Here is a 12,613-nt window from a genome sequence, read left to right as displayed (position 1 = left end):
AATTTTAAATATCGAAATATTTGCATAGTTTCATGTTTTGCACATGCGCGATGTTTGAGATTCATATTTCCTGTTCTGAAAAGTAGTGGGGATAAGATCATAGCGTCATTTCCTTCTTCATGATTAAGTGGCAGGCGTGCTCGATACACAGTAACATTTAACGAAGCAATTGAACTATTATATGTATATTTAAGTGGTAATAAATGATACTATAGTTATTAACGTGTTTAAAATTTACAAATTAACATCATTTAGAACAGTTCTACTCTTTTATTAAAAACGTAAAAATGTTTGCGAGAAACAGACAAAGTCAGGGCTATCCTAGTGGTAAGAACAGTACAAAATTTATTTTTATATTCAAGGTATATAAACATGTTGATAGAAAATAAATTCTTTTATGTTAGTTATGTATAATTATATATAAATTTTTGTTAATATTAAAATACATTATATCAAAAGATCAATACTATCGATTGTGCTCATGTTTGAAATATATATCATTTATATTTTATTATTTCTTTTTTTTATATACAATAGTCATGATCACCTGGTATAAACATGTATGTTTACACAAAGATCGTAAGTTTATTTATTAAATATTTTTCTTAAAAAGCTATCTATTTTTCTAGATTATACAACAAATCGACGACTATACGATTTATTTTTATTTATATGACATAATTTGATTAACCCTATAATATATGCTTCTTAGAAAACACAATAAGAATATATTTATATATGTTACAGCACGAACACAAAATCCTAGTAACCAGGCTCCTTTCCAGAGCCAAAATTCTGTAAGTTTCTATTTATTTATTTATATGTATTTTTATATCATATTCTTTATGGACATCAAATTTATATTAATTCCAAATCTTGTATTATTTCAAAATTAAATAGAAGATCCCAAATATAACAGAAGATATAAAAAATGTTTGAGTTTTCACATATATAGATGCATTAAAATGTTCCATTTGTTGTTTCCAAAGTTGTTTCCATTTGCATGTACTAATTAGTGGTCCCTACTTTCCCCTCCCCTGCAACGCAGGTACTAGTAGCTATACAACAATACCGAGGAAGTGCGGTCGGCCAGGGGCTAGATCGTCTGTTACCCACATAGCATAGCCTGTCATAGGCCGTAGGCCATTTTGTTAATTTGTACTGAACTCATGCCTAAGCAAGTTGAATTGTTTTAATATTATTATATCATTGATATTTAACTCTAATTTATTTTCTATGTATATATAAACAGTACTCATTCTATTCCAAATGTACATTCTTATTATATTTTTTTTTGTATTACTTATTATACATAGAATATAAAACATATTCTGAAGGATTGATTATAATTTAACATATACATCATTATAATTACTCATTCCTATTTTTGAAATTAATTTTAAAATTTTTATATAATAATTAACATATTTCAACTTAACTGAGTCATGAGTAAGGAAACATTGGCCATAGTTAAAGGTAATTTGGCAGGTAAGAGCTATGGGGGTAGCATTAGATTGCTTTTAAGTACATATGCGATGCTAGACCTTGGTGGGATAGCACAACCGTAGAGGTTCCTTGTGTAGCGGCGACCCACCCTATATTTTACAGTTTAGTCAGCAAGGAAGTTATCAGCCACCACAACCAATCGTAAATCAGCAAGCTATTTACAAACAAGGAAATGTGCCACCTTCACAACCGTTTAAATCTCAGCCACCAGTACAGATACAACAATCTAGTATAGCAAGACCCTTGCAACAATTGAAACCTCAATTAACGCAGCAACAACAGCAACAACAACATCTGCAGCAACAACAGCAACAGCAACATTTGCAGCAACAACAGCAACATTTGCAGCAACAACAGCAACAGCAACATCTGCAGCAACAGCAACAGCAACATCTGCAGCAACAGCAGCATATGCAGCAGCAGCAGCAGCATATACAACAACAGCATATACAGCAGCAACATATGCAGCAGCAGCATATACAGCAACAGCAACCACCTCCACAACTACCACCACCTAATACTCAACAACAACAGCGTCTAAAACCAATACTTAAACAAAGCTCAATTACAGTATCTACTGTTCCTATGCAGAACACATCTACTACTCCTCAACAACCTGCTTCTACATCACAAAATATATCTGTTCTCACTACATCAGATACAACTGCCTCTTGTAATAATACCATTGATGGAAAAGTTGATGTCAAAACTGAGAATACAGATACTGATGCACCAGAAATGCCAAGATGGAGACGTAAAATACCCGGATGTAAGTATTATACATGTGTAATAGTTTCTATAAAAATTTTATTTATTTTATCATATTTTTATTTTATTATCAATATGATGACAAAACGCTGCGCAAATTTGAAGATGTTTAGCTTTTGTTCAATGATTTGTTCCTTGAACTAAGGCATTCAAACAATCGATGTGAATCAGTGTACTGAAAATGTTAAAAGCTAGATAATACGAACGAATACTACATCTTATATTTTTCTATGTTCAATAATAAAATTATGTATACAGTTAAGGTAAATAAAAAACTGAAACGTCTTCGCTTGAATCAACGTTTAAGAAAGACTCTTCAACCAAAAAATGCAATTATGGTTTTAAATGAAATGAAAGCTGGAGTACAATTTACATTTCCTGAAACACAAGGACCTATGCCAAACTCTCTTTATCTTGTCCATGCAGAGGTAAAAAAGAATTTTCTATAATGAATATCCATTCTATATATTTGTTTTGACTAAATATTATATATATAATTGGCAGCTTGATGGAAAAACATATGTTGGTCAAGGATTATCTAAACCACTTGCACGCCAAAATGCTGCTGAAAATGCATTAAAAGCATTATTGCTTGAAAAAATGACTGCAGCTAGTATGAAAGCACGTATGGATGCTGAATCAGATGGACAAGCAAATCAACCTGCAGATTCTTCCTCATCAACAAAAGAAGACAATGCAGAAGATGGACAAGTATCCGTAGATACCAACATTGATGAAAGTGAAGAAGTTCCATGGAGTTCATTAGCAAGTTTTGCACTTTATAAACTTTTCTTGGAATGGCATAATCAAGGAACATCAGTACCAGTACCTAGACCAGGAGTACCTACACCGCTAAAAGGAGCAAAGAAAATACTTTCCAGTACAAATAAATTTCCAGTTCAAAAGGAACTTCCTCCAAATGCGACCAATATACATCCTGTTATGTTATTAAATCAAATGAAACCAGGATTAACATATGTAGAAATAAGTCGTCTTGGAAATCCACCTAATATAATGTTTACACTAGCTGTGGAAATTGACGGCGTTGGTTATACTGGTTCAGGTATATAAAAATAATAAACTTAATAAATGCAAGATAATAATCGAATTTTTATATCAATCGAGAATTTATTTATAAGTATGTAAATAATTGTATCTCTTTAATTGCAGCAAGAAATAAAAAGGATGCTAAAAAAATAGCAGCAAAGGCAGCATTATTAGCTTTGTATGGATTAAATTACCCCGAAGAAAACAAAACTGATCAATCAGAGGATGTACAAAGTGTGTAAAGTAATATTTACACATTAATCAAAATACATTTCTTTAATACATGTATCGCAATTTCTCTTCTGTTATTTTCTTTATCCAAATAATAAGTGTTTACAATATGCTACAAATTATAATTATTAGATTATTATACAGAAGTGACTTGAAGATAATCATGTGTAAAATTATATCATTTATATTTATTAATGTATAGACTCAGAAATATTTTGTAATAATGTGTAAGCTATATGAAAGAACACATATTTTAAAAGATAATGTACCATCTCATCTAATTATGTATAATATGACACGAACTGTACTTATTGTAAAAGAAGTTAACCAATCTTAAATAGATATATTGTATTTGCACTCATATGTTATTCGAGAAATATCGTTTAAAGTAAAAGATATGTATCACAAAATTTTTGAAATTCTGTTAGTATTTTGCTGAGTATTATGCAATCAAATATTAAGCACAGCACATTATTTTTTTTATATATGTATTAATAGGATTTACGAAACAGTTTATTAATAATTACATTAGTTCTACGTACATCGTTCATAACTTACGATTTATTTGTATTAACTATCTTACTATATAAATATCTTATAAAACTATATGTTGTTGATAAATAAATTAATCCCTAGTACTAAATATTATTGAGATATTAACCTGTAATAAATATTTAATATATCTGTTAGTTTATTTATATATATATATATATATATATATATATATATATATATAATTATTTCTAATTGAAATAATTATGATTTTATATAAATATGCTTACTTGTTATGTTGTATAATTAAGTATGCATTTTAACTTCGTCATTATGAATGGTTACCGTGGAAACAATATAGTATACAAAAATAGCCTTCAAGAGTGATTGATACAAATATGGAAAGATTACTGTGTTATAAAAGATATCAATAATTATGCAAGCTTTAAAATTAGTGGTAATTGGACCATTGGAGGTAAGATATGAAGGATTAATGTTAATAAATACTAATGTTTAAATTAAATTTGTTTGATTCAATAACATAAGTAAAAAACGTCGTATTATTTATTTTCTATATAATTTTGAGTAACAAAAAAGTAATACTTTTCAGAGTGGTAAAACTACAGTATCAAATTTTCTTGCTGATGCTTCAGAAATTCCTTACAATTACCATCCAACATATGGTGTAAGAATACTAGAAGCAGAAGCACAAGGCATTATTGTAAATAATAAAACTATTTCAAAAGATATTGAAATATGGGATTGTAGTGGCGATTATAAGTATGCAAATTAAGTACATTATATATTTTAAACTTGAAGTGAATTATCTATTCTTGTAATTTATGCATGTTACAGATTTAAAACTTGTTGGCCTGCTATAAGGAAAGATTTGCATGGTGTGATGTTAATATATAATGCAAAAAAACAAAATTGTTTAAAAGAAATGCAAGAGTTCTATGATTACTTTGTTACACAGACTAAATTAGGTCCTGACATGTGTGTAATATTCTGTTATGATCCTGACAGAATTCTATCTGAATTACCGAAATCGATCTGTAAGTGTAAAAATAAGAAAAACGAATGATTAATTGTAATTAAAAAAAAAAATAATAATAATAATTTATTTACTTATACAGCTTCCACATTTCCCAAAGTATCACATGTCAGATGTGACATAGAAGAAAGTGCTAATAAATTACAAGCTGACTTTCGTTTATTTTTAAGCTCACTTATGACTAAAATGCAAGACTATTTGGATCAAGAAGAAAACACTATATTAACTGATAATATTTTATTTGCTAAATAATTTTTTATCACTTTAGTAGGATATAATATATGTACATATAGTGTACAAAAATCTATAACAATATTATATTTTACTTCCAGCATATAAAGAATCTATATAAAAAAAAAAAAAAAAAACACTAAGTTTATAAACTAAAATTAACCATACACATCTCCCTTTTTGTATATCATTATATTAATTGATTTTAAAAACATTATTATTTTAATCAGCTGATTGTTGTGATAAATAAGTCTTCAATTCATCCCATGCATTTTGTACTTGCTTTTGTGTGAAATCATGATCCCACAATGTGCATATAATAACATTAGCTTCTCTAATTTGATCTATGTTATTTGTTTGCATTTCTATTCTTTTTTTTGCTTCATCCTCTGACAAAACATTTCTTTTCATGATTCTTTTAATAGCCTACACATGTAATATATGTATTATTTTTTAATAAAACATATGTACATTGTTAATAACATGAAGTACACATAATATTAAACAAACCTCTTCTGGTGGAATTATGCAAGCCCATATTTCATGACATTCATTCTGCCAATTAGCTTGTATTAAAACTGCTGCCTCCATAAAAATAATATTATATCCTTCTATATATAGTTCATGAATCTTCTTTTTAGCCTCTTCAAGAATTAAAGGCCACATTAATTTATTTAGTTTATTTAATTGTTCCTATATTTTTAACACAAAATTATCAAATTATTGAAAAAACAGCTGAAATAGTCTTGTCATATTGTATAAATTATATACATAAATATACCTTATCATTAAATACAATATTACTAAGAGCTTTTCTATTAATAAAACCATCTGCATCAAGTACGCCTGTACCAAAATGTGTAATTATAGCTTGATAACATTCTTTTCCAGGAAGATACAAGTCATGTGCAATTTTATCACAATTTACAAATCCAGCATTATATTTTTGTACTTTTTCTATCACTGATGATTTACCACTTGCTATACCACCAATTAATCCAATAATATAAGGTTTAAGTGGTTTATCTTTGTTTATCTACAAAATTAATAATAATATTTCTAAAAATAAATAAAAAAGTCTAGTGTCGAGAAAATACATACAGGTTTTCCTAATCTTTTGCCAAGTAATCGCATTCTTTGATTACTAGAACTAATTTTGCTTTCTTCATATTCTCCATGATTTTCATCAACTAATAATTTTACTTCATGAATAACCAATTTATTCAAATTTTTCTCTAATCGCAAAGAATTAACTTTATCTCCTCCTCGTTTTGTTTCTTCACTGACTACTAACATTTCAAATGTAGGATCATCTTTAGTTGGACCATACATATCATTAATAGGAACAATATCATATGTTAATGATGAATCCACATCTTCTAAAAAATCTTTAACATCTGTTATTCTTTTAGAGCATGGTTCTATTAATTCCCAAAGCAATTTTCCTAAAAATATTATGTTGATTGTCAGTTGTGACTAAATACTACAATTGAAAACATTATTTTAATAGTAATGTCTAACCAGTTAGCATGTTTGTATCTGTTATACCAACTGTAAGTTTTTCTTTACAATACAAAACAGCTTCACTTAAAAAAATTTTATGTCCGTTATGTAGACGATCGAACGTGCCACCCAAAACAACATTTTTGTATGTTTGTGAATCTTTTGTACTATATTCATCAATATTACTACATTTTTCATCATTTTGTTCACTATCAAGTGTAATATAACTGCAACCTTCTGATCTATTAGCAAGGCAATCTTGTATAAAAGTGTCAACTATCTTTGTATTATAAATCTGATCAAAAATTATTATTTCCACTGGACTTTTTGTATTTATAATGGTAAAAGCAGGATTTTTTATATGTGTTAATAAGATTCGTATATCTAGTCTAGAACAATTATTGGAAGCAACTTTATAAATATTGGCAACGATTTGAGCATAATAAGATAATTTCGGTAATATAATGGAATGATTTTCTGGTGTAACCAAATGTTTTTCTGGCAAATACTGAATATATAATGTTTTTAAAACATGTTTATTAATAACTGGTAATAACGTCGTAATCCTACTAGGATTTGTCAAAATTAACAAACCAGTATTTAACATATTTAAACACAAATCTAATTTTTCAGTAGAGCTATATAAGAAGATTCGATTTCAAATAACACTTGTTTAAAGTCAAATATGGTGATTATTCTACGCATACTATCATTTAACTACTGATAGTTACGTAGGACGAGAAATATTTTCGCGTAACGAATAAATAAATAAACATAAACAATCGACTAACGTACTTATGTATTCGGTGACCGTTGACTGAAGTTGACGATCATAACGAAAAGGTTAGTTTTGTTATAGATGAATTTAATCATTATTATTTTGAACTTTGTTCCTTTATTGTTAAACGAAGATTATGCATAACACCGAAGATACGCATACAAGTCACATAATTTAAACTACCGATTATTAATTCAGTAAAGAAGAAATTGTAAAATTATTATATTCAATTTATCTAAATTAAATAGAAAAATAAAATATCAAGTAACTAAAATATAAATAAAATTAATAGCTTGTTGTGTAGATCAAATTATATATTTAATTCATTATTACTGCAAAGTTCATGGTTCTGAATAACTTCTCGAAAGTGTGTTAATTTTATTATGTACTAATATCCATTCTGTTAAAAGCTTGTTATGATTATTTAAAGCTGCTTTCAAAAAGATATCGTAATGTATATTTGATATATCTAAGTGACAACCTGCGATACAATCAGATATAATGTATAATAAAGTATTCTTTGTAATGATATATAAAATGTAAATATGAACTATTTAAAATTTTCTACAAACCTGTTTCGCAAAGAATATCTAAACAAGTAAAATCATTATTGTTAGGGTGATTAAGAAAAAAATATAATGCCATACAAATTGCATTTTCACCAGTATAAGTCGTAAGAAAAGGATTAGCACCTATATATATATATATATATATATATATATATATATATATATATATATATATATAATATAAATTTTTCATGAATTCTTGATGTTAAATATAACGTCATAATAATATTTAATATTATAAATTTTACCCTTTGCAAGCATATATTCGATTAAACATGTATTTCCATGAAAGCAGACTTTATGAAATGGTGTATATCCATCTGGTCCATGTGGAATATTAATTAAGTAAGGACAATAATTAGTTAAATGAATGCATCTAAGTGCATACACTTTCATATAACATTTCTAATAATAACATATCGATATAAAGATATTATTAATATGAAAAGACAATAAAATGTACTAAATAAATATAAGTATATCTTACATCAGCTGCTTCATATAATTTTAATAATATTTCTTTATGACTCATAGTTTCAACAATCTTTTGTTTTAATATACACCGATTAGAGGAATATTTCTGTTTAGATTTTTCAAAAGGTGTAACAATAGATTTTACTATATTATAATATTTTCCTATAGAATGATGTTAAATATATTTTAAAAAATAAAATCATAAAAAATTTCCATAAAATTAAATACATTTAGTATAAGTTTTCATTTATGTCTGCATACTTTTAATGCAGTTATGTATACAAAAAATGATACCAATAACGAATAAAACTATGGCTATTTGTATTTTGCTTATATCCATGACTATAGCTTAATATTATTTTGTGTCTTTATTCGAATTTTTAAAAATTATTATTTTGTGTTCCTTCTTTTGCACATTTACTCTTATGTTTCTAAGTCCTTTTAAATCTTTTAAATTCTGTTATTTGATTGGATATGCTTTGAAAATGAAACTATTCATAGAAATAGCTTGTAATTGGTTAAAATTTGATGATCAATAACAATTAAATAATTACAATAATTATTCTTACAAGACATTTTATTATGTAACAAACAAAGAAATACGTGAAAAATAAATTATTTATTATATAAAGATACGATTTGATAAGAACATTACATTAAACGATATAAACAGTTATAGTTTATTTTTATTCTGAATATAAACCAATCAGCGTTAACTGTTATATTTTTTTGACCAATCGTAATAAATGCATTCGCATCGTATGTGTATTATTGCGCGTAAATTCAGCTCTTTTGAAATAATGATTATAGGAGTTTCAATAAGAGATTGATCGCATTATGATATAATTACAAGATTTATAATATTTTAAAGAAATATATCTTTTAATTAACAAATCAAGAATTCTTTGGTGACGTTGAAATGTTTTAAATTACCTGCCTGGCTATTAGTAAAATAATCAATAACAACAGTGATTCTTATACAAGATTCGTGATTATACTTTTGTCAAGGACTTTCTATTAGAATCTCTATAACGATTTTTAATGATTTGTGCAATAATTTGGGAAGCATGAAATGCATAAGAAGACAATTAAACGGAATGTGTACGTTGTTTTTAATTGTACTTTATATTTCAAGAATTGTGATCAGTGTTGGATTTTAGATGTGAATCAAATTTTTCGATATAATAATTATTTTGAAAAATTTATTTTATAATTTATAGTATAATTAGTATTTATCTGTAAGAATTACTTTTAATAAAATCTGATTAGTAAAGGAATATATTTTTCGTATATAGGTTTAGTTCAACTACACAAAAGGTAAAAGCACCACAACATCTATTAAGATTACGAGACGATGAAGCTTATGAACATGAGCTATGTGGAATTCCATTACCAGATATACAAAGAAAAGAGTTTTCTAAAAGAATTACTAGTCCAACAAGTTGGGATCAAACTAGTATCTCAACGTCTATATCATGGCCAGAGGAAATGGAAAATGTTGCAACCGAGAAATTACTTCAACAATGGGATGCAATTGAAAAAGTTCTCTATAATGAAACTGATAACTTGTCCAATAATGAAATTTTTGAAGAATGTACGCAATGGAAAATGCAAATACCGCATTTGAGAGTTATTGGAAAAGGATTGTTTGATAAAAGTATTTGTAAATCTACAGATTGTAGTGCAGATAAAAGAGAAGTACAAAAATCGTTTGATCATTATGATAGTCCAAAACTATCTGTCGAACATTATCAAGTAATAAAGGTATATATATACAAACATATATATATATATATTTCTAATAATAATGTATTTATATAAAATGTCATATTTCTTCTTTAATTAAAGTATTATTCTAAATGAAAATATGATTTTAAAAATGATTTTTTACAGGATATAAATGAATCTTCAAGCAATTCAAAAAATAAAAGATTAAAAGAAGATATTTTTAATATTATCTTGGAATACATAAATGCTCAATTATTTCCAGTTAAAAATGATGATATAAACACATTAGATAGTACATTAGATAAAGTATTAAAAATTACTCCTGCACCTATGTGTAGAAATAGAACATTCACAAAAAGTTCTAAATCTACTAGATCAGGTGAAAAAATTTTATATCATGATCATTTTGAGGATGATTCTTTGGATCTCAGTAATACAAAACAACACGAGCAAAATATTTTTGACAAATCAAAGCCTGAAACTATTAAAAGGAACAAACATTCCTCTGAAAGGTATATTTAAAGAAAAACAAATATTTTTATGGCATGCATGCTTATATGTCTTGTATTTAAATATATTTATGCCAACAGAAGAAAAGAACATTCCATTTCTGCGAATAAAGTAAAAGCTTTTCGAAAAATCGGAAATGATGTACATGCTGAAAAAGAGAGACTGTATACTGCACAACAAAGCAGAAATAAACTTGGTACTGTTTTTAACGAAAAAATTGTTGTTAGTCCTGTGCCTTTTGCTGTATCTACCAGAGAAAGTTTTTCTACTTTAAAAACTATACCTATTAGATTCATGGGACAAGCTTTAGAAATTTCAACTTCTCAAGGTGATATAATTTTAATGTAGATGACATAATATAATATAATAGATATAATAAATTTATTAACTGTACTGATATAATAAATCTTATTCTAGGATCTGCTAGAAATTCTTTTTCTAACATTAAGCCATTGTGGAAATCAAATAGTATTAGAATGCCAGATACTCATTCTGCTTGGCAAGCACCTGTATCTCCAGCTGTGTGGCCGAAAAATCTTAGACTTGCTCCTATAGATACTTCAAGACTCCCCAGCAGTAAAAACAGGTATATTAACGAGCTGCGTCCTGATAAATAGTAATAATAATAAATAATTAATAATAATAAATAAATAACAATTTTTGTTCCAGGTCATCGTCGTTGGTTGCGTCACCAGCTGTGTTACAGCGCAGTATAAAACCTTTAAGTCCTATTTCACGTTCAATAATGCCCTCTACTGCAAAAATTATACGCGATAAGAATAATGATATTCTAGAAATTCAAGGTAAGCATATTACTACAGGACAGGTTCCAAAATCAGCTTTGTTTACAAGTAATTGGGATTACAGTCCTAGAAATATTGTAAGTAGGAAAAAGAAAGTTACAGTCAAAAAAGAAAAATAACATTTAATCTACGGTTAATAGTATATATCGTTATAAGGTGAATCGTAAAATGTGCTTTTGTTATTTCGAAATGATTAATTCTATAAATATAATAAGATTCATAAGGTATATATATATGTTGCTTTGGCAATATGTAAGAAGTTTAACTATGGGACCAGAAATTAATTAAAGAAGATTTATTAACATTTTATTTATATAATTTCACTTTAAATAATTAATTTGGTATTCACTATGCAAGCATAAGAATATTTTATTATGGTAATATAATATGCATATTAATGAAGGTATTATGTACTTTTATAAAAATTAGGAATTCTTTTTAATACGATTTTTTTTTAATAATATCGAAATCATTTTATAAATTAATTATATTGTAAACGATGTGCACATTTGATTTTGTCTTGAATACAATATAAAATTTAATACAGTGTGCAAAAAAGAACTATTTATAATATTCAATGTTTTTAACAATATAATATAATATTTTTTTAATAGTATATATACGATATATATGTATTATATTTAATATATGTATATATATATATGATGTATATATATATATATATGTATTTTAAATACTGTTGTTTAATAATTAACTGTATCGTAACGATGTCTACCTCACTCGATGTTTATTAGTTATATAAGTATGTAATACACATGCTTTCGTAAGCAATCAAATATATTTTTATAATTGCACATTGTTATACGTGAAAACCTGTTTATTGTATATAGATGAAGTAAATCAATGTACGAATATTGCTTATTTATTTGTAAATGTGTATTTCCTTGGTATTTGTTAT

General features: G+C 26.6%; 5 protein-coding genes across 8 annotated transcripts; 3 read left to right on the top strand and 2 right to left on the bottom strand.

The window, feature by feature from the left end:
- The first annotated feature begins 124 nt into the window (after window positions 1-124).
- LOC122637603 (putative mediator of RNA polymerase II transcription subunit 26) lies at window positions 125-4,158 on the top strand. Of its 2 annotated transcripts, XM_043829835.1 has the most exons (7): window positions 125-327; window positions 538-579; window positions 748-797; window positions 1,609-2,275; window positions 2,533-2,702; window positions 2,779-3,337; window positions 3,445-4,158. In XM_043829835.1, exons 1-7 carry the CDS (start codon window positions 288-290, stop codon window positions 3,561-3,563), a joined length of 1,647 nt encoding a protein of 548 aa, XP_043685770.1. In that variant the 5' UTR covers window positions 125-287; the 3' UTR covers window positions 3,564-4,158. The 2 variants fall into 2 exon arrangements, with proteins under 2 accessions (XP_043685770.1, XP_043685771.1); XM_043829836.1 differs by lacking the exon at window positions 538-579 and having other exon boundaries at window positions 127-327.
- Window positions 4,159-4,300: 142 nt separating this feature from the next.
- LOC122637702 (intraflagellar transport protein 22 homolog) lies at window positions 4,301-5,431 on the top strand. The gene is made up of 4 exons (XM_043830023.1): window positions 4,301-4,519; window positions 4,655-4,824; window positions 4,900-5,099; window positions 5,181-5,431. The coding sequence occupies exons 1-4, from the start codon at window positions 4,481-4,483 to the stop codon at window positions 5,348-5,350; spliced, it is 579 nt and encodes a 192-aa protein (XP_043685958.1). The 5' UTR covers window positions 4,301-4,480; the 3' UTR covers window positions 5,351-5,431.
- LOC122637699 (bifunctional coenzyme A synthase) lies at window positions 5,395-7,451 on the bottom strand. Its single transcript, XM_043830016.1, has 5 exons — window positions 6,851-7,451; window positions 6,431-6,774; window positions 6,111-6,365; window positions 5,840-6,022; window positions 5,395-5,755 (listed from the first exon to the last, which is right to left on the bottom strand). Exons 1-5 carry the CDS (start codon window positions 7,437-7,439, stop codon window positions 5,552-5,554), a joined length of 1,575 nt encoding a protein of 524 aa, XP_043685951.1. The 5' UTR covers window positions 7,440-7,451; the 3' UTR covers window positions 5,395-5,551.
- A 93-nt stretch (window positions 7,452-7,544) lies between these two features.
- On the top strand, window positions 7,545-12,580 carry LOC122637700. Of its 3 annotated transcripts, none has more exons than XM_043830019.1 (6): window positions 7,545-7,675; window positions 9,949-10,417; window positions 10,547-10,893; window positions 10,972-11,219; window positions 11,309-11,477; window positions 11,561-12,580. In XM_043830019.1, exons 2-6 carry the CDS (start codon window positions 10,142-10,144, stop codon window positions 11,811-11,813), a joined length of 1,293 nt encoding a protein of 430 aa, XP_043685954.1. In that variant the 5' UTR covers window positions 7,545-7,675; window positions 9,949-10,141; the 3' UTR covers window positions 11,814-12,580. The 3 variants fall into 3 exon arrangements, with proteins under 3 accessions (XP_043685954.1, XP_043685953.1, XP_043685952.1); XM_043830018.1 differs by lacking the exon at window positions 7,545-7,675 and adding an exon at window positions 9,434-9,754 and having other exon boundaries at window positions 10,975-11,219; XM_043830017.1 differs by lacking the exon at window positions 7,545-7,675 and adding an exon at window positions 9,434-9,754.
- Window positions 7,822-9,078, bottom strand: LOC122637703. The gene is made up of 4 exons (XM_043830024.1): window positions 8,667-9,078; window positions 8,428-8,584; window positions 8,183-8,302; window positions 7,822-8,091 (listed from the first exon to the last, which is right to left on the bottom strand). The coding sequence occupies exons 1-4, from the start codon at window positions 8,709-8,711 to the stop codon at window positions 7,952-7,954; spliced, it is 462 nt and encodes a 153-aa protein (XP_043685959.1). The 5' UTR covers window positions 8,712-9,078; the 3' UTR covers window positions 7,822-7,951.
- Window positions 12,581-12,613: the final 33 nt, after the last annotated feature.

The sequence above is a fragment of the Vespula pensylvanica genome, chromosome 2 (genome assembly GCF_014466175.1).
Source record: "Vespula pensylvanica isolate Volc-1 chromosome 2, ASM1446617v1, whole genome shotgun sequence".
Lineage (NCBI taxonomy): Eukaryota > Metazoa > Arthropoda > Insecta > Hymenoptera > Vespidae > Vespula > Vespula pensylvanica.
This window is presented reverse-complemented; position numbering and strand designations above follow the sequence as displayed.

Coding starts and splice junctions, on each gene's coding strand:
- LOC122637603 (XM_043829835.1), top strand. CDS start 288: ATGTTTGCGAGAAACAGACAAAGTCAGGGCTATCCTAGTG. Junction 328..537: donor AAGTCAGGGCTATCCTAGTG/GTAAGAACAGTA, acceptor TATATACAATAG/TCATGATCACCTGGTATAAA. Junction 580..747: donor TGTATGTTTACACAAAGATC/GTAAGTTTATTT, acceptor TATATGTTACAG/CACGAACACAAAATCCTAGT.
- LOC122637702 (XM_043830023.1), top strand. CDS start 4,481: ATGCAAGCTTTAAAATTAGTGGTAATTGGACCATTGGAG. Junction 4,520..4,654: donor TGGTAATTGGACCATTGGAG/GTAAGATATGAA, acceptor AATACTTTTCAG/AGTGGTAAAACTACAGTATC. Junction 5,100..5,180: donor TGAATTACCGAAATCGATCT/GTAAGTGTAAAA, acceptor TTACTTATACAG/CTTCCACATTTCCCAAAGTA.
- LOC122637699 (XM_043830016.1), bottom strand. CDS start 7,439: ATGTTAAATACTGGTTTGTTAATTTTGACAAATCCTAGTAGGATTACG. Junction 6,366..6,430: donor GCAAAAGATTAGGAAAACCT/GTATGTATTTTC, acceptor TTAATTTTGTAG/ATAAACAAAGATAAACCACT. Junction 6,023..6,110: donor ATATTGTATTTAATGATAAG/GTATATTTATGT, acceptor TTAAAAATATAG/GAACAATTAAATAAACTAAA.
- LOC122637703 (XM_043830024.1), bottom strand. CDS start 8,711: ATGAGTCATAAAGAAATATTATTAAAATTATATGAAGCAGCTGAT. Junction 8,303..8,427: donor CGAATATATGCTTGCAAAGG/GTAAAATTTATA, acceptor ATATATATATAG/GTGCTAATCCTTTTCTTACG. Junction 8,092..8,182: donor AGATATTCTTTGCGAAACAG/GTTTGTAGAAAA, acceptor ATTGTATCGCAG/GTTGTCACTTAGATATATCA.
- LOC122637700 (XM_043830017.1), top strand. CDS start 9,726: ATGCATAAGAAGACAATTAAACGGAATGT. Junction 10,418..10,546: donor AACATTATCAAGTAATAAAG/GTATATATATAC, acceptor GATTTTTTACAG/GATATAAATGAATCTTCAAG. Junction 11,220..11,308: donor AGAAATTTCAACTTCTCAAG/GTGATATAATTT, acceptor ATCTTATTCTAG/GATCTGCTAGAAATTCTTTT.